This window comes from Anomaloglossus baeobatrachus, chromosome 6 (genome assembly GCF_048569485.1).
Source record: "Anomaloglossus baeobatrachus isolate aAnoBae1 chromosome 6, aAnoBae1.hap1, whole genome shotgun sequence".
NCBI classification, from domain to species: Eukaryota; Metazoa; Chordata; class Amphibia; order Anura; family Aromobatidae; genus Anomaloglossus; species Anomaloglossus baeobatrachus.
In genome coordinates, this window is record NC_134358.1 from 142,598,688 (window position 1) to 142,619,121 (window position 20,434).

Sequence of the window (20,434 nt, forward strand, 5' to 3'; positions counted from 1 at the left end):
CATGAAGCACTCTCAAAAATACGTGTGCCTTTCACCTCCCCTGGCTGACCCAGGGGAAGAAAAGTCCTCTGAGAGACATGTCCACATTGTCAGTGGACAGACACGTGTGCTTATCTGCCAGCAGACCCCCAGCAGCACTGAAGACAGGTTCCGAGAGAACGCTGGCTGCAGGACACGACAAGATCCCCAAGGCGTACGTGTCGAGCTCAGGCAATTTATCCAGATTGGAAGCCTAAAATGAGCAAGGCTCAAGTTGCACAGTAATGGCATCGATGTTTCCTTGCATATACTCATATATCTGTGTCTCCTCCTCTTTTTCCTTGTCCAGCTCTTTTGTTTTCGCATGAGTATATGTCCTTGTCACTTTCCCATGTGTTTGTGTTGTGTTGTGAGTTGTTTATCACCTTTTGGACACCTTTGAGGGTGTTTTCTAGGTGTTTTTATGTGTTTGTGATTGCCTGCCATTGTTTCCTATGCAGTTCGAATTCGGTTCGTCGAACGTTCGACGAACCGAACTCGAACGGGAGCTCCGTTCGGCGAACCAACCTCGAGCCGACCGCGACCGGTTCTCTCATCTCTAGTCCCCACCACAAGAGCTTCTGAGGGGGCCCTCACCACCATCTGTGTGGGCGCCATTTTATTAATGCCGCAGAGGTTCAGGACCACACTGTACCTTTAATGAATTTCAATCCCGGCTGTCACTGTGCAGCAGACACGCCCACTGCATGCTGTGTGCGCTGCGTTTGCAAGGATGACGTCACCGCGCGCCTGATGCTGCTTCTCCTGCTGAAGAGGAGCTTGTCACGGTGAGTATAATGTCATTCATCATGGTGCCGGGCTGGAGTCTGCAGTGAGGAGGTGGCTCTGCCGGGATCAGTGTGAGTTATTGCAGGAGTGTGAACTGCTGCAGATCAGGTCGGGCTGTTAGTGCCAGGTCATTGGCTCCATCCTTATCCCTCCTTTGCAATAACACACACTGAGCTCCAGCAGAGAGCACAGACATCACTATACACATCCTGCACTGATCACATCTGAGCCTGCAGGACAAATTACACTATATGGCCCATATTACATATAGAATATGTTACATCCTGTAGGTCCAGGTGTGATCAGTGCAGGGCATTGTATATCTGTGCACATGCTATACCACATCCAGTGTACAGTACAGAGTACTGTGATATACTGTGTACACACATCAGATGGCATACAATAATGTGCATATTGTATAACATCTGGTATCTGTATCACAGTAAACCTGGTCAAATGCCGGGGCCCTGGGGTGCTGGGGGGGCCCACCCGTGGTGGCAGGAGTGGTGTACCGCTAGTCAGGGGGGTCCGGTGCCTGCGCTGTCACCGGCCTCCCCCCGCTGAGAATCGTGCTTTCAATTGTATCGGCATCGCAGTTGCCGATACAATTTAGAGCAATGATGAGATGGAGCGGCGCGCTCTCTTTCATGATACTCCTTGCTGTGTCTCAGCACTCTGACAGCTCTGCAGCGGAGCGCGGTGACATCATCACTGCGCGTCTGCTGAGAGGTCAGAGCGAACGAGAGCAATGGATGCGCCGAGGAGACCAGAGCAGCCGGGGAACGAGGAGAAGTGAGTATGTACAATCACTGTGGCCAGACGACTATGGGGGTGCATTAAATGCTATCTGGATCTGCACTGTGCTATATAGGGGCTGTATACTACATGAGGATGCCTAATGCTATCTGGATCTGCACTGTGCTATATACGTGCTGTATACTACGTGAGGATGCCTAATATTATCTGGGTCTGTACTGTGCTATATAGGGGCTGTGTACTACGTGAGGATGCCTAACACTATTCAGTCTGCACTGTGCTATATACTGGTTGTATACTAAATGAGGGTGACTAATGCTATCTGGCTCTGCACTGTGCTATATAGGGGATGTGTACTACGTGGAGGTGCTTAATATTATCTGGTCTGCTCTGTGCTATATAGGGGCTGTGTACTATGTGAGGATGCCTAATGCTATCTGGCTCTCCACTGTGCTATATAGGGGCTGTGTACTATGTGAGGATGCCTAATGCTATCTAGCTCTGTACTGTGCTATATAGGGGCTGTGTACTACGTGAGGATGCCTAATGCTATCTGGGTCTGCACTATGCTATATAGGGGCTGTGTACTACATGAGGGTGCCTAATGCTATATAGGTCTGCATTGTGCTATATGGAGGCTGTATACTACATGAGGGTGCCTACTGCTATATGGGTCTTCATTGTACTATATGGGGGCTGCTTAATGTAATATGGGGGTTGCATAGTGCCATATGAGGGCTGCATAGTGCCAAATGGAGGCTGAATAGTGCCAAATGGGGGCTGCATAGTGCCATATGGGGACTGCATCGTGCCATATAGGGGCTGCATAGTGAAATATGGGGGCTGCATAATGCTACATGGGGCTACATAATACTATATGGAGGCCTATGGGAGCTTCATAACACTATATGGAGGAATATGGGGGCTGCAAACTACTATTCACCCAGAGTTGTATGTCCTTCCACACCAGAGCTGTATACCCCCAGAGCTGCATGTCCCCCCCCACTTCAGAGCCACTGCCCCCCTCTAGAGCTGTATGCCCCCCATTGCTATATACCCCTTTCCTCAGTAATATGTATGCCCCCAGTAATGAGTATGCCCCCAGCCTCTCTTGTGATGTATATATACATCGTTGTTAGTGTGCTCTATGTGCGGCCATGTCTGTTATTGACAGCCACCAATCAGCGTGGCACAGACACATGCCCAGGAGGAGCTGGATGAAGACAAGTGGAGAGGTGAATGAGGCTGTTGCCGGCTTCCTAATATTAAAAATATATATAAAAATATAAAAATGTGTTTGTATGTGCATGTATGATGTGTATCTATGTATGTCAGTGTATATGACTGTGTCTAGATTTAAGTCTATTGATATGTGTTTTTGTGAATTTCTCTTTAAATATATATGTGTACGTATGCCTGTATTTGTATGTATCTGTGCATGTCTATGTGTGAATGGGGCCACTGAGACTCTTTTGCCCAGGGCCTACAAAAACCTGGAGCCAGCCCTGTGTGTACCAGTCATGTATTCTCCTGTACACTGTACAGGGGCATACCTTGTGGCATATTTGCCCCTGCACAGAAATCAGGGGGGCACCATTGAAAGTGTGAGGCAGCAGTATGGTGGGAGAAAATTGTAAGTGGACAGTATTGGGAAAGAAAAGTGTGAGGGACATAGTATAGAGACTGGGTAGTGGGGGGGATAAGCAGTATAGAGAAGGGGCAGCATGGTGGCCAGTGTGAGGGTACAGTATGGAGGGCACAGTATGCTGAGCTGGGGGAATGTGAGACAGAGGTAAAGTGTAGTGACTGGATAGTGAAGGATATAGGCAGTATAGAGAAGGAGCAGCATGGTGGCCAGTGTGAGGGCACAGTATGCTGAGGAAGGGGAATGTGAGACTGAGGTGCAGTGTAGAGAAGGGGCAGCAAGGTGGCCAGTGTGAGGGCCCAGTATGCTGAGGAGGGGGAATGTGAGATGGAGGTAAAGATTAGTGACTGGATAGTGAAGGAAATAGGCAGTATAGAGAAGGGACAGCATGGTGGCCAGTGTGGTGAGCTGGGGGAATGTGAGACGGAGGTACAGTATAGCGACTGGATAATGAAGCAAGTAGGCAGTATAGAAAAGGGACAGCATGGTGGCCAGTGTGAGGACACAGTTTGCTGAGGAGGGGGAATGTGAGACTGAGGTGCAGTGTAGAGAAGGAGCAGTATAGTGGCCAGTGTGAGGGCACAGTATTGAGGACACAGTATGCTGAGGAGGGGAATGCAAGACTGAGGTGCAGTATAGTGACTAGATAGTGAAGGAGGTAGGCAGTATAGAGAATGGGCAGCATGGTGGCCAGTGTGAGGGCACAGTATGCTGAGGAGTGGGAATGTGAGACTGAGGTGCAGTATAGTGACTGGATAGTGAAGGAGGTAGGCAGTATAGAGAAGGGGCAGCATGATGGCCAGTGTGAGGGCACAGTAGGGAGGGCACAGTATGGTGAGAAGGGGGAATGTGAGACTGAGGTGCAGTATTTATATCTAAATGCTACAGTTCGTGCTCTACTGTTATGGCTAAAAATGTAAACGTTATTGGGCCCCCATCAGATTTTCTGCCCAGGGGCCCCCACGAACCTTAATCTGGCCCTGGCAAGCAACATGATTACCCGAGCACCCTGATGCTCTATCGAATACCAAACAGTGGCGAACACTAGTCACCACATCTTTAAGGTTAGGGACCCACTCACATATTTGTCATGTCATGTCGGTATGCTTTATACATTCTGATGATAATGTTAACTAAGAACCTCACATACAGATTTGGGAATGTTTGCTTTGTCTTGGATGTGCAGGCCATGTCATTTCTTTTAAAGTTATAGTATTAGCTGAAAAACCACAAGCTTATTATAATATATTTACAATATATATTCCATAGTTTAATTCTAGTGCTAACTAAGCCCTATCTGAATCTTTAATAAGATAACATTTTTAATAAAATATGTTTTAAATTGAACAAATTGTTTGCTTCATGTAAATATTTACAATAGCTTAGGAAGCTAAACTAATTACTTTGCTGGGTTGTGCAGTAAATGACCAATTCAAAAATACTTTCCTGGCCACAAACAGATATTTTCTTGCCTGCTAAGTGACATGGGTCTGGAGCCAGGTGAGGAATAATCTGAAGAATCGGTGTTCTTGTTGGGAATCATCTCGCCCTTGGTGCACATGCATTTTTTTAGTGATGGTATATCCATGTGTGGCTATAAAAGTATATTTTAGCAGGACCGGTTCCCTTTACTTCATCTTTCAGATTGAATTTTGAACAAAAATAAATGTATTTCTGCAACATGCATCTACCTATACACATACAGTATATGAAAAAAAAACATACAGTTTGTGATGAGCTGCAAAACCGCTATATTTTAACATATTTCATAGCATTGTCCAGAATCTGCTATTAGCCAAAGCTATAATAAGAATTCAAGGCACTGAACCCTCCCTTGCAATGTATTATTCAGTCTGACAGAGGTCAGCAAGCCAACTCATTACTGAGCTGTTACAACTCTATGTGTGTAAATCTCATGTTTTAAACAAAGAAACTCAACATCATAATTGCAGAGGAATGAGGAAAACCAACATTTCTTACTTTATCATTTTTGGTATTATTATTATTAATAAGATCATTGGTACACATTGCTAGATATATAATGTTGCTCCAAATAATAAAAATGGATTACCTTTGTTGCAGCATCAAAGCAGATAAATCCCATACCAAAGTCAATAGTAAGGCCCATTAGATGACTTTCAATTACACATGCATACGTTTTACACTGAAAGAGGATAATACACAATTATTCATTATCTAATAGTTAAAACTTGTTAAAAGTTAAACAAATATACACTTCTTACATTCTATTGTACGGAATGTTATATAAATTTAATTTATTTTTGTGGAAATTGAAAGTTACTTAAAAGTGAAATATAATGATGTGGTCTTTAATTGTTTGCTTTTATGATCTTGTATTTGGTATGACTTGATAAATATTTCTCACCGGGGGGTTTAGTTAAGGGGATACCGGGACGGAGGGGTAGAAGTGATGGGCTGTTTATAGGTATATAAATAATGTGAAATGTATTGTATTCTAATGATGTCGTGATCTGTTATTACTATATTGTGCATAATAAAATTAGTTTGATTTAAAAAAAAACAAAAAAAAAACTGAAATATAAATGTTTATGATTCAAACTTATGGGATCGATTTTAATAAGCAATTAGAAATATGGGGAATATTTTTATAACATGACCAGCAGATGATCACAACTCAGATTTAATAGACCTACCAAGAACTAGTAATATATTCTGCTAAAAAAAAATGAAAGGAGCACTTACCAAACCAGAACTTAGTGAAAGATTGAAATCAAAAATCTTTACTGATTTTAATTGTTTAGTTAGATGAGATAAAAAAATAATGTACTATCTATGAATTAAAATTAAAGTTATCAAATAATTGAGGGCTGGATTCTAAATTAATCCAAAAATTATAGTTGAAAACTGAACACATTGGTGGATCCAATTTACATAAATTTTATCATGGCAACTCATAAATTCACTAAGTAATGTAAATGACCCATACTTGCCTGTATGGACACTAAACAACATGTGGGCTTGCTCTTGATGTGACAGTGGATGGTTCCTTGGGAAATTTCCACCCAGACTTATTTAAGGCATAATGAGCATCCTGGAGAGTCCATTGCATTGACATGTGTAGAAATTCAAGAATCTGCAAATATTTCTTCTCAGGATAGAATGTTCATAAAAACATACCTTTATTCAAGCCATAAAAATAGGAAAAACAAATAAATGGCAGTCAGACGGGTCTACGCGTTTCAGGCATTTGCCCTTAATAAGTGCTCATGCCTGAAATGCATTGACCCATTTGTTTGCCATTCATTTGTTGTTACTACTTTTATGGCTTGAATAAAATATGTTTTTATTAACATTCTATCCTGAGAAGAAATTTTTGGGGATGCTGGAATTTCTGCACATTGGGATCCAATTAGTTTTGTATCCATGCACCGGCTTTGATCTCCATGCACCGCACCCTTATGAGTAATAAATGTTAGCAGACTGGGGAGTAGCTGATCAATTTTATTTTTATATATAGTGTAGCGCCCCGGAACCCATCAGGGCATTACAGGGTAATAGATCCTGTCAAAGATGCTGGGCCTACCCCCAAGAACCTGGAAGACCAGTAATAGCAAAACACATTGTAATCCCAGTTTCCCCCCCCCCATCCCCACAGATTGGGACAGACTAGAAATAGATCCAATGGATGGCCACCCAGGGGTGGAGCCGATCCAGTCAACTAAACAATGACCAGGTGGGAGGGGACAACAGTCTGTAGTGAGAGTTAGTAGTGGAAGTGAGAGGAGACAGACGTAACTACACTGACAAGGGAGTGTGACGGTGACCTGAGGGCCCTGGCATGTGGTTGCCGGTGGAGTATGGCAAAGTACTTCCAGAACCATAGCACCAACAGGGCACAGGCCCTAGATCAAATGCTCCAGGCAGACCTGATAAAAATCTTCACAGTTAGGTAACCATCCAGGACCTCACTGACCTTAGAAGTCTGGGGGCACCAGCAGTAACGGGAGAGCCAGGGACTGGAACCGAACACCGTCCCCAGAGACTGAGACACAAACAGGAGGTGACCCTAAGATGCTCCAAGCCACGGGGACCCACCAACTTGAGAAAGGAGGTTCTGCCCGGTGCAAGGAGGAGAAAGACGTCAATAAATTTCCAGGTGCTTTATTCTCCTCGGTTCCCATTAAAATGATCATATAACAATATGAAATGTCAAAGCATAATCCCCCTTGGATGTTGACACAACAGCAACGTGTTTCGGCAACTGGAGTATAGCCTTTGACATTTCATATTTTTTATGATCATTTTAATGGAAACCGAGCAGAATAAAGCACCTGGAAATGTATTGACGTTTTTCTCCTCCTTGCGCCGGGCAGAACCTCCTTGTTACATTTATTTCAGGTAACAGCACCTGTAGTCCGAGCAGCAGAAGGGAATGAGAGCACATGGAATCGGTGAGCTGAAAGTTTTTTACATTGTACCAACTTGAGAAAGGTGGAAAGAAGACACCAGGTCACCAAACGACTCTGGGACAAAGGGAACCAGAGGTGAATACCAGCCATCCTTCGGGTACCAGTTACCATCTACTGTGAGTAAAGAGAACCAGTTAAACCGTACTCCGCATGTGGTCTACCATTCTTTCCGCGCCTAACCCCATCACCAACCCTTGGGGCCCTGACCGTACTTGCGGAGGGCCCAATATTCAGGCTGCACTCACATCATCCCCAGCGGAGAGACTGTGCAGTGGCAGTTCAATAACCATAACCGCAACCCGCAAGTGGCGTCACAACATAAACTCTATTGAACATTCCCTTGTACATAAACCCCTTTTTAAAGTTACCCCCAGGGTCACGGAAACGGGCAACAGCCACCCAGTGACACATCCCAGTAGTACACTGCCCAGGACCGAGTACCCCATAGCCCTGGGCGGAACAATAGTTTATTACACTACTTATTAGACCTTGATGAAGTTATACATCTCCTGAGGTTCTCAACTGCATTTACATTTGGGGAACATAAGGACTAATCAATGGCATTAATGCCTTCGTCATTCAGGAACTGCCTACTCACTAGTGAAACATGACGCTGGAAATTGTCTTCTATCAGGAGGATAATGGGTCTACTGCACTAGAATAAGGTCTGACAATGCCTCCTAGTACCTAACAGAAATGTGTAACATTAGATAGCACATTCTAGGGTTATACAACTCTCCAAGGCTATGTCTTCCCAGATCATCACTGTGCCATTGCTAAACTAGAGGATGTTGTTGGCAAAATATCATTTACAATTGCATCTCTATACTGTTTCACATCTGTCACCTGTTTTTGTCTGCAAAAAGAAAGGGATGTCAAAGGTGGAACCCAACCATTCTGCTGCTTCATGGTGTATGCCAATTGAGCTGTATGATTTGAGCTGTGAGCAGGATCTTGGTTTCTTATGCAACCTTTATGGAGTCTGTGACAGTCTGTTCTTCAATATGTACACCAGTAATCCACGGTATTTAATTTGTAGGGCTCCGTCAGTTCCTCCTCACACAAATAAGTAGGTTGCAGTTCTGCTGCTGACTTGATTCCCTTTCATAACCCAGTTTAGCTCTTGTCACGTAATGACCCATGTTCTGATATTCGCCAGAAAAATCGTTCAGCTCACTTGTCTTCCTATGCCACCAAAATCCAAGGGGTGCTCGTTGTCCGCTGGTCAGTCCCTACTACCGTAGCATATATGGAACAGAGAAGGCGTGAAGTTATGGACCCAGCACCAATTCCAGTAAAATGTAAAAAACTCTTTATTGAAGCATGTTAAAAATTTGTAAAGAAAAACCGCAAAGTGAACATTAAATCATAGGTGATATTTCAAAAGATCACCTATGATTTAATTTTCACTTTGCGGTTTTTCTTTTTGAATTTTTAACATTGATGCTGGGTCCATACCTTCATGCCTTCTCTGATATTTGCCACCTATTCTTGAGACTATGCTGGGAGACACAGCAAATATTATTGCAACAAGACTGTGTCATTCTAGGGGAGCTGCCATACCAGTGAAACCTTACTGGGTTTCTTCGTTCTAACAGTAGTAACAAGAGAGCTAACATAATGGGAAAAATAGAGAAGAATCAGTCTGGAAGGATAAGAAGAAAATATTTGCCTGTGGCCACTTTCCGCAAAACCATTCTCTTTTTTTGGGTTGTCTTGCAGTTGCTTCTTCAGTGCACTTGTGCTCACTTTCATTTGCCCTATAGCAAGGGAAATTTATTTGCAATCACTTTTGTTTCCTAACTGGACAGATAGATATTCCTGTTGGGCTCCATTGCTCTCTATTTTTTTTTGAGCAGAATACATAAACTTGTTTAGCTGAGCCAATCACAACTTTGCACAGATTTTGCTAAAGCCTGCTTTACATGTTACGATTTCGCATACGATATCATATGCCAGTGTTTCTCAACTCCAGTCCTCAAGACCCCACCAACAGATCATGTTTTCAGGTTTTCCTCAATATTAGACAGGGAATAATTCCATCACCTGTGCAACCTTAAGGAAATCCTGAAAGCCTGCTTGAGGAAAACCTGAAAACATGATCTGTTGGTGGGTCTTGAGGACTGGAGTTGAGAAACACTGTCATATGCAATCGTAACCGCCCCCATCGTATGTGTGGCACGTTCAATTTGTTGAATGTGCCGCACAAACGATTAAGCCCCGTCACACGTACTTACCCGTCCATACGACCTCGCTGTGGGCGGCGAACGTCCACTTCCTGGAGTGGGAGGGACGTTTGGCGTCACAGCGATGTCATGCGGCAGCCGGACAATAGAAGCGGAGGGGCGAAGATGAGCGGGACGTAAACATCCCGCCCACCTCTTTCCTTCTCCATTGCCAGCTGGAGCCGCGGGATGCAGGTAAGATCTGTTCAATGTTCCCGGGGTGTCACACACTGCGATGTGTGCTACCTCGGGAACATTGAACAACCTGACATGCAATTCGTCAGGATTCAACGACGTGTATGCGATGAACGTTTTAATGTTCAATTGCAATCGCACGTACCTGTCACACACTACAATGTACCTTACGATGCCGGATGTGCGTCACTTACGACGTGACCCCACCGACACATTGTAAGATATATTGTAGCGGGCTTTACAGATTCACTCTCTAACTGCTTTCAGTCAAACAATGAGAGTATCACAATTATTGGAATATAAGATGCCAGATAAATGAAATATCATTGTGTTGCTAAACTGATAGACTAATATTCTAATACAAATTTCCTTATATGTATTTGCTTTATTTTTGTATCATTCATTATATACAAGAGAAAACCGTTACAACATTATAAACAATATTGTGTTGTATGGAATTTTATTGATGTTTTCAGGAACTCACGAGTGAAGAAATAGCGATGAAGAGATTAGAGTATTAAAGCCATGATCGGGACCTGTGGTAATCACACATACAATGGTAGCTCATGCTGACAGCTAGAATTTGGTAATGACTGAAGAAATACAGGATGCTCAACACTCAAGGCTGAGTGTCAAATTGCTGTTTTCTCCTCAAAAATTGCCCTGTGTTTTCTTTTTTGTAAAATAACAAGGCATTATGAACATTACAAAGATATGACTGAAGTGTCTTATTTTCTTTTGTTATTTTCTCTTTGTTATAGTTAGTGGAATTGCAGTTTGAAAATGTAATTTTGGCATGTTTATTTTTAGTTGAACGGACATGGTTATATTTATTGTATTTGTACTCTTGAACTCTCTTTGAGTGCCGTTCTCCTTAGAAAAAACAGCGTGTGATATAATTATCTAGACTAAAATTTTAATTTTTAGTATCTTACCATACTGTGAGACCATTTTTCCATATGCACGCCAGCTGTTTCTTTCATTAAAACATATCCTATAACAGGAAGGCTGGCAGTGATAAATATGTATTAATTTTTTATGCTATCTGAATTATTCCATCAGAATTAAGCGGGAGCCTTACAATCTCATTTAGCTGCTTGTGGGTGTTCTCCAGTGATGCTAAAAATACAAATATTTTCCACACGTATTACAGGACATAACTTAACTAGAACTTCCTTACATGACTGATTTAGTTTCTGTAACCGGTTCTGTCTAGGATTAAAGCTTGCACCCTATTAGTCAGCTGGTCTTATACAGACAAAAATAGTCAGATCACCTGAAAAATTTATTATCTTTGTATTTTACTTTATGGAGTCCTAATAATCACTATTCAAATTCAGCAGTTGTTTGTTAAAAAGTCCTTAAATTCTTTTTTGCTTATAGTTCCACTAAATATACAAGAAAAATATATGTGATATCTGATGTGTTTTGAGTCGGTTCAATTCTTAATCGATTAGTAATATTATTCTTTAACTCCTTCACCCTGGACGATTTTCCATTTTTCATTTTATGTTTTTCTCCTCTTCTTCCAAGAGCCATCATTTTTTATTTTTCCGTAAATATAGCCATATGAGGAATTGTTTTTTCGCAGAATGAGTTATATTTTTGAATGACACCATTTAGTCTGCCACATATTGTACTGAAAAAAATACCAAGTGGGATGAAATTGCAAAAAAATGCGATTCCACAATGTTGTTTTTTACCATTTTATACAGTGTGTCCACCCATATCCTGTCCACCACAATTAACTTGAGAACGGCGGCAGCTATAGGCATAGAAGTGGTGTCTAGGTATAGTAAAGTAGCCATACAGAAATGCTATGATATGAGACCCATGACCCCCCCAAAACATTGAATGCTGGACCCGCATATGGCGCTCATTTAACTTTGATGCTCAAAGTGGCCACCGTCAGCTGCAATGCACATCTGGACTCTGGACAGTATACTGCATCTTGCTGCACGTTGTGGAATGTGGTAGGTGACATGTTTGCACAAGCATCTGTGATACGTCGTCATAGATCCTGCAATGTTGGTGGAGGGGTCGCATACACCTGCTGTTTGATGTGACCTCACAGAAAGAAGTCCAATAGGGAAAGGTCAGGTGAGCATGGAGGCCACTCCACGCAGCCATCATACCCAATGACTTGTAGGAAGGTCTCCATGAGGTATTGCTTCACGTCCGCAGTCTTGTAAGTTTTACACATTCTAATCATAGCATTTCTGTATGCAAGGTGTCAATTCGTATTGAATTGATGATGCCCTGCAACTTTGTTATTCACTTTTTATCTCTATCTTGTTCCGTTTTCGAGATAAAAATGCTAACTCCTTTGTTTTCCACCAGGTGGCACTATAGGTGGTTCCATTGCATAGCTCATGGATACTTTACTATACCTAGACACCACTTCTATGTTTATAGCTGCCGCCATTCTCAAGTTAATGGCGGTGGATAGGATATGGGTGGATACACTGTATATATGGTAAAACTGACCTGGCAATATGATTCACCAGGTTATTACAAGTACGTGGATACTAAACTTGTATAATTTATTTTATTAAAGTGGTGAAAAACAATCAGTATGTTGTAAAAAAAAACAAACATTGTCATTTTCTGGCCACTGTAACATACTAATTTTTCAGTATCTGAGGCTGTGTATGGGCTTATATTTTGAACCCTGAGTTGTTTTTACTGATACAATTTTGGGATAGATACAATGTATTGATCACTTTTTATTGTATTGTTTTCAAATTTTGAAGAAACAAAAAAAACATAATTCTGACGTTTTGATATTTTTTCTCTCATTATGTGTTTTATTGATTAGATTAATTTAGTTTAGATTTTAATTGATCAGACATTTCGGAATGTGGCATTTAGAGATGAGTAAACCTGAAGTTTTGTGTTCGGTGTTCGGTATGAACTCAGACCTTTCCAAGAAAACAAAGTTTGGGTTCGGAGTTCAGGTGGTGTTCATGAATGCAAACCACTAGCGCTAGCATCGTTGTGGTTGGGTATGCTTGGTGCTTGGCCCTGTGTGAGCCGCTTTCAGTATTTGAACGACTTGCACTGGGGGTAACAACAGCAAGATTAGACGTAGCATGCACACACCAAAAATGGAAAAAAAACTTTTCACCCTCCCCAGAAAGTGTTCTGCTTGTGACTGGCTACATGTGGGTGTAGAATAAAACTGCCAATCAGTGACTTCAATTGAAGTTCAGCGCAAGTCAAAATCAAACTTTAAAAAAGATTAACTGGACCAACAGAACCTGAACTTCTATGGGTCCGCTCATCTCTAATGGCAATATAAAAAAAGTGTTTTTTTCTTAGTTTCACTTTTAATGTGGTAAAAGGTGGGTGATTTGAACTTTTGTTTTATCTTTTAACTTTTTTAGAACATTTGTGACCGTGTTTTATAGTGCCCTTGGGTTTATGAAGCTGCGATTGTCCAATTGCTTGTGCTATACAGAGCAGCTCATCAGCATCAGCATGGGCTGGCGTTCACAGGAAGATCGTAATGACAGACCCCTGGCTGTCATAAAAATGTAATGGCTCCTCCTGATCATGTGACGCATGTGCCGATGGGTGGGATCAATGACATGCTTCCTGTCTGTGACTGTTCAATGCCGCTGTCAGTGATAAATTGACCTTCAAGTTAGGGGAAAGATATGGGCACAGCTTGTGAGTCCATTTCAGAGGCAGGGACATGGCCGATGACGTAAATATACATCATCTGCTGTAAAGGGGTTAAATGAAAATGCATTGATTTGGTGTATTGATTGTTGCTACATCTGTGTGTTGATCAGACTTCATTATGTACCCCAATACATACATTTTGTGGACATCAGAAGAACAATTTTATACAATAAACTTTTGAGGCAGTGTCTCAGGCTCTGAGCTAACAGGGATGTTACATAGGTTAGGAGAGAAAGAACACTAAATGAGGACTACAAATTTACACAATTATTTACATAAAAAGGGCATCATATTGGGAACTTGAATGGTCCATCATTACCATCGCTAATACGTTTTGTTCCATTTTCTTAGTAATACTTAACAGTTTTCATGCAAGTTAGGGGGAAACTTATTGAGTGGCTCTTCACCAGCCTGCTTCATCCTGCTCCAGACCACATCTACCCTAGATAAGTGCTTGGCTCTTTATTTGTTGTTTGGTTCTTTTTGCTCTTATCTGAGTTTGTCCTTTACTGTGGTTATTGTCAGTTTATTTGCATGCAGGGATCTTCCCTCTCAGTTGCTTAGCTGGGAAGCTCCCTGCAGCTATGTTTGGAGTATTGCTCCTATAAGTCCATGTGTTTGTTGCTTCTTGAATTTGTAATGGTTCCTGCTTTCTGTTCATTGGTATGACAGGAGCGCCTGGTATAGGACGGAGTTCAGATCTAGCGATCTGAGGGTTTTTTGTACTATCAAATTTTTTGGATTTTTTTAAGGTTTTTCTCTGGCCACCATCAGTCCCTTTCCTATCCTGTCCTATTTATTCAGTAGGGCCTAACCTTTTGCTAATCCTATCATCTATCTGTGTATTGTGTTTTCCTATATCATCGCAGTCTTTGAATGTGGGGGCTTGCTATTCTCTATGTATTTTCTGAGGCAGGGAGTTATTCATCTTTCCTTCCTTTAGAATAGCTAGTTCTCCGGCTGGGTCTGCGGTGCCCAGGATGTTTGTTCACCCCTCGGCTACTTCTAGTGTTGATGGTTAGTAAGGGGATGGCGGCCAGATTAGTTGCCAATGCTCTTGTCACCTTTTACCAATGATTTATGGTGGTCTTCCATGGTTCCGGATCATAACAGCCATCCATATTTCCTGATGGAAGCCTATTAACCTGTACATATTTATAGAACTTTCAAAGGATCCTCTTGAAATATATAAAAAGGGCACTCTTGCACACAAGTATACATTAATGGAGTGCAGTGCATGCTGTATTATAGCTTCGTAAGCTGTACAAATACATAGTACACCCTCACAGCACAAAAATATGACTTTGATTTCATATAAAGCCATACCGATTTTTTTTGTCACATCTTTATGGAATTAGGCTTAAAAATTGTAGCATGCTTTGTCTGATGTATTACAGAGGTTATTTCTATTAGACATTTATGTGCAAGATGTTCTAAGATTGTATCAATGAAAACTTGACTTTGAGTCTTAATTAGGGATGATCAAATACCGAAAATATTCGGCAACGCCCATATTCGCCAAATAGGTCGCCGCTATTCGACCATTGGCATATATTCAACGCGCAATGTAAGTCTATGGGAAACCCGAATAGTTGCCGAATAGCAACTATTCGGGCTTCCCATAGACTTACATTGTGCATCGAATATTCACATAGCGGTGACCTATTCGTCGGATATTCGCAAAGCCGAATATTGCCAAATATTTGTGATATTCGATCATCCCTAGTCTTAATCTTTGACCGTGCATATGAATAAAACATTGTAATCTAGTACCACATTCTATATATGCTTTTTGATGTGTCGAATAATATCCTTGTAATTACAAGAAAAAAAAAACAGTTCTTGCCTGGATCCTTTCAACTTCTAGGAAAGTTGCTGTCTGGAAAGCTTTCTCCCAATGCACAAGTTCATTCTCCAATTCCACAGAAAAGTACAAATCCTCCCCAGATTCAGATTGAACACCAAAGCAGTGTTTTCGATGGTCCAAAAGATCACTGTCCTGATGAAAACCTGAAGTTATATAATCTGGCATACATCAAGTAATAATTCTTCCATTTCACTATTTTAATATACTGTATGCGCTTGCCATGACATTTAAAGTGCAGCCACAACATAAACCCTCTATGGTAATGTTAAAAAAACACTCCATCTTTTTTCTATTTTCTGATGTCTAAATATATAAATATATAGTGTGTCAACTCATATCTATGTATAACCAGGCAGCAGCCTATGTAGGGGAAATAAGTTTCAAAAACAGTAGAGAATAAACCCCAATTAAAATATAACTTTTATTATTATTACTAATAAGGTCCGAAACCAAATTCACAAACAAACATAAATAGATAATGTGCCGAACATGAAGTAACAAATGCTAGCAGGGTGGATGAAGCACACAGACTGACCCTGAATCAGCCCTAATCAGCCTCTCCCTATCAAACAATGAAGGGTATGACGCCCTAGGGTTATGGCACCCCCATTCACAGACGGTAAATCCTGCATGTCCCTAATAGGCCCTCCGCAGCACATACAAACACCACTTATAAAATACAGAGACTCTCCATCCCAATCTGAGGGTGAGCCAAATAAACTTATCTGGGATGTTGTCCTAAGAAGATGTCCCGACGCGTTTCATCCCATAGGTTAAAGGGAATCATCAGGAGACAAACATGGAGCGAGCAGCCAATGCCGAAATCTCCCTAAGCAGTAGAGTTGAGCGCGGTTCGTGGTTCTCCAGTTCGCAGTTCGAGTGATTTTGGGGGCTGTTCTAGATCGAACTAGAACTCGAGCTTTTTGCTAAAAGTTCGATAGTACTAGTTACGTTCGAGAACGGTTCTAGCAGCAAAAAGTCAAGCTAATTACTAGCTGGCTTTCCGCTGTAATAGTGTAAGTCACTCTGTGACTCACACTATTATGAAATTTCAGCGTATAGTGTGCGAGAACAGCGCGTTCAGATCACTGCTGCTGGGATAATGGCAAACGCCATTTTTTTTTTCTGTTCTTCCTTCCCTCCCTAGCGCGCGTGTAGTGGGGCAGGCCAGCATGTCAGCCAATCCCAGACACACACACAGCTAAGTGGACTTTTAGCCAGAGAAGCAACGGCATGTGTGATAGGATGTCCATGTCACATGTCCCTGCATTATAAAAACGGACATTTTGTTCCAGCAAGGCATTATCTCCCTTCTGCGTCTGGGTGTCAGTCACCTCTCACGCAGCTCCTGTCGCCGATACTGCTGTGTACGCTCTACACACAGCGCTATACAGAATAGGGATAGCAGTTTCTTTCAGCCCTTGTAAAAGCTAATTACAGCAGGCTCAGAGCCATAGGTGACAGTAAGGTCCGTGGAAAGAGTTTTTAACAGCTACAAATAAGAGCATCTGTGTAGCTAAGGTCAGGGAGTTCCTTGCTGCATTTCACCATTAGTAGGGATAGAAAGTGAGGCTTCCTTTCCTCTACACTGACCCACAACCCGGCCACTGTACCCTCCTGCCCTTTGCACACTCAAGCTGATTGTTACTAAGCCATTATACTAGCAAACACTGAGGAAACTTAGTGGCATCCTAAAAGTGGCTGTTGGACTTTATTAGTGTCCCACTGGTGCAAATCTATTTGCAGCACCTCTGCATTGCACACTCAAGCTCATTGTTACACAGCCATTATAATACCAAACACGGGAGGAAACTTAGTGGCATCCTAAAAGTGGCTGTTGGACTTCCATTAGTGTCCCACTGGTGCAAATCTATTTGCAGCACCTCTGCATTGCACACTCAAACTCATTTTTACTAAGCTATTATAATACCAAAATGGTAGAATCTTCAGCTCACCTGTTGCCCGGACTGTTCAGCCTTGCGGGTGCTCGGAATCCAACGGTCTATCCCAACCGGTAACGAAGATGTGAAAGGAAAAGAGGGAACGATCCAGCACAAATCCTCCTTATGTTAAAATATTCGAGTCTTTATTTAAACATCGTTAAAATCATAGTGAAGGCCAAAAAATCGCTTAGGTGGTAAGGGTACAGTTCATGAAAGCTTTACGCGTTTCGGACTAATAATAAAACCAACAAGTCCTTAATCATAAGTGTCTCATGAAACCAAAAGAGCTACTGAAATAGACTGACTCATTAGAAGAGGAAAAGGGAGGGGTGAAAAAATGTTAATTACTTCAGGAGGAGGAAAACGCAAAAGAAGAAAAAGGTGAGGGGAGGAAGCGAGTGAATATCTAGAAATTTTAACCTCCTATAATCAAAGCTGCGATTCAAAGTTATAATAAACGTATATAAATTGTACATGATAAACGATGGTATGTACTGATCTAGAAGTAGAAATCCCAGAACCGCCAGAGAGGGGGGGGGGGGAAGGAAATATAAGCTTATATATATATGTGTAAAAAACAAAATTAATTTGATTTGATTCCACATCTGTGCTAATACCGTTTATTATAATTACATTATTATTATCATCCGACATTAATCCTAATTATTATTATTTCCCAGGAGGTAAGGATATATACCATTTAATTATATGTCCGTATTTATTCTTGTTGATGTAATTCTCATAAATATTATATTCCCCAGCCATAGGATTAATGTCGGATGATAATAATAATGTAATTATAATAAACGGTATTAGCACAGATGTGGAATCAAATCAAATTAATTTTGTTTTTTACACATATATATATAAGCTTATATTTCCTTTCCCCCCCCCCCCTCTGGCGGTTCTGGGATTTCTACTTCTAGATCAGTACATACCATCGTTTATCATGTACAATTTATATACGTTTATTATAACTTTGAATCGCAGCTTTGATTATAGGAGGTTAAAATTTCTAGATATTCACTCGCTTCCTCCCCTCACCTTTTTCTTCTTTTTCGTTTTCCTCCTCCTGAAGTAATTAACATTTTTTCACCCCTCCCTTTTCCTCTTCTAATGAGTCAGTCTATTTCAGTAGCTCTTTTGGTTTCATGAGACACTTATGATTAAGGACTTGTTGGTTTTATTATTAGTCCGAAACGCGTAAAGCTTTCATGAACTGTACCCTTACCACCTAAGCGATTTTTTGGCCTTCACTATGATTTTAACGATGTTTAAATAAAGACTTGAATATTTTAACATAAGGAGGATTTGTGCTGGATCGTTCCCTCTTTTCCTTTCACATTATAATACCAAACACTGAGGAAACTTAGTGGCATCCTAAAAGTGGCTGTTGGACTTCCATTAGTGTCCCACTAGGGCAAATCTATTTGCAGCACCTCTGCATTGCACACTCAAACTCATTTTTACTAAGCTATTATACTAGCAAACTGTGCTGCCATTTTAAGGGCCATAGTTTCATTGTCCAGGATAGTTATTGTTGTTTATTCTGCTGTCAATAAAGGTAGACCACTGCTGCAATCTACACCACCTCTCAATTTTTACTACCACATTTTAAGTGGACATTCTTGTCGCTAGCAAAATAAGTGGCAAAATGACAGATGCTGGTGGAAAGGGGAACAGGCGTGTTGGAAAAGGAAAAAAAGTTTGTGTCCGTGGGGAAGGTGGCAAAGCTCCATTAACATCTGCAAGATAGACCATCTTCCAGCAAAAGTAAGATGTCTACTACTTTCCGTGGACAATCGGATGTGCTCCCTTTTTTATGAACACGAACAACTGGAACAAAGGTAGATGTTGCCCAAAAAAAGAAAATGCTTGAATGGATCTCAAGTGGTCCAACAAGTGCCCTCTCCTCCACCTCAACTACCACATCCAAAAAACACCAGTCCTCTGAGTTGTCATCCCAATCACACTTGCTTTCTCCCAGCTCTCAAGTCACCATCCGCCCTGCACAGTATGGTGGAAGTGAGATGGCTGAGTCTGCAGAGCTGTTCAGTCACACTATAGCCTGGGAATCAGAGGTCTGCTCTCAAGCTACAGTGAGTACAGACCAGGAAATGGTCTGCAGTGATGCCCAGAACCTTTGTGACTCAGATTCAGGCCGTGATGACCAAGTTTCTGAGCATAATGTTGACCCTTATTCACAAACTGAAACACCTGTTGTAATAGACTATGAGGAACATACTGATGACGATGAGACGCAGATAGCAGATTGGGATGACAACTTAAATATTCGTTCAGGGCAGGAAGAGGCTCGGTCTGAGGGGGAGGGGAGTGCAAACACAACGCTTGATGAGGAACTTCTAGATCCCACCTACTGTCAACCCACAGTCAGGCACTCGAGGAGGTCAACAGAGGTGGTGGAGGAGGATGCAACTGACGACGAAGTTACCTTGTGCCTTCCTGGACAGAGGAGGAGTATTAATAGCACGTCTACATCTGCATCCTCAGCCACCACTGTGCCTCTGAGCACTAGTCGGGGTGGCTCAGCAGGTCGCATGCCCTCTAAGCCTTGCTTAGCCGGGTCTTTTTTTGACATAGCAGAAGATCACCCAAATCATGTGATATGTAAAATTTGTCATGATTCTGTTAGTAGAGGGCAAAACCTCACCAGTTTGACAACTTCTTCCATGAATCGTCACAGAATAAATATCACATGTCCCAGTGGGAAGCTCATCATGCTGCAATGCGGCCTAGCGGAGCGGACCATCCACCGCCTGCCCCTTCCAGTGCATCCGCGCGCTCTTCATCTTCTAGGACTGTGGGGACAGCTGTCACACCTGCTTTTCCACGCACAA

At 41.8% G+C, this 20,434-nt stretch overlaps 1 protein-coding gene across 4 annotated transcripts in view; it reads right to left on the minus strand.

Moving 5' to 3' along the window:
* The window catches only part of SNTG1 (syntrophin gamma 1), a 1,064,578-nt gene that overhangs the window by 24,293 nt on the left and 1,019,851 nt on the right, over positions 1-20,434 (minus strand). For all 4 annotated transcript variants that reach the window (XM_075353282.1, XM_075353284.1, XM_075353281.1 and 1 more), the window contains 2 exons: positions 15,613-15,765; positions 5,280-5,372 (listed from right to left, as the gene is read on the minus strand). In XM_075353282.1, coding sequence (XP_075209397.1) covers positions 5,280-5,372; positions 15,613-15,765 — 246 coding nt within the window. The remainder of the gene's footprint in view (positions 1-5,279; positions 5,373-15,612; positions 15,766-20,434) is intronic.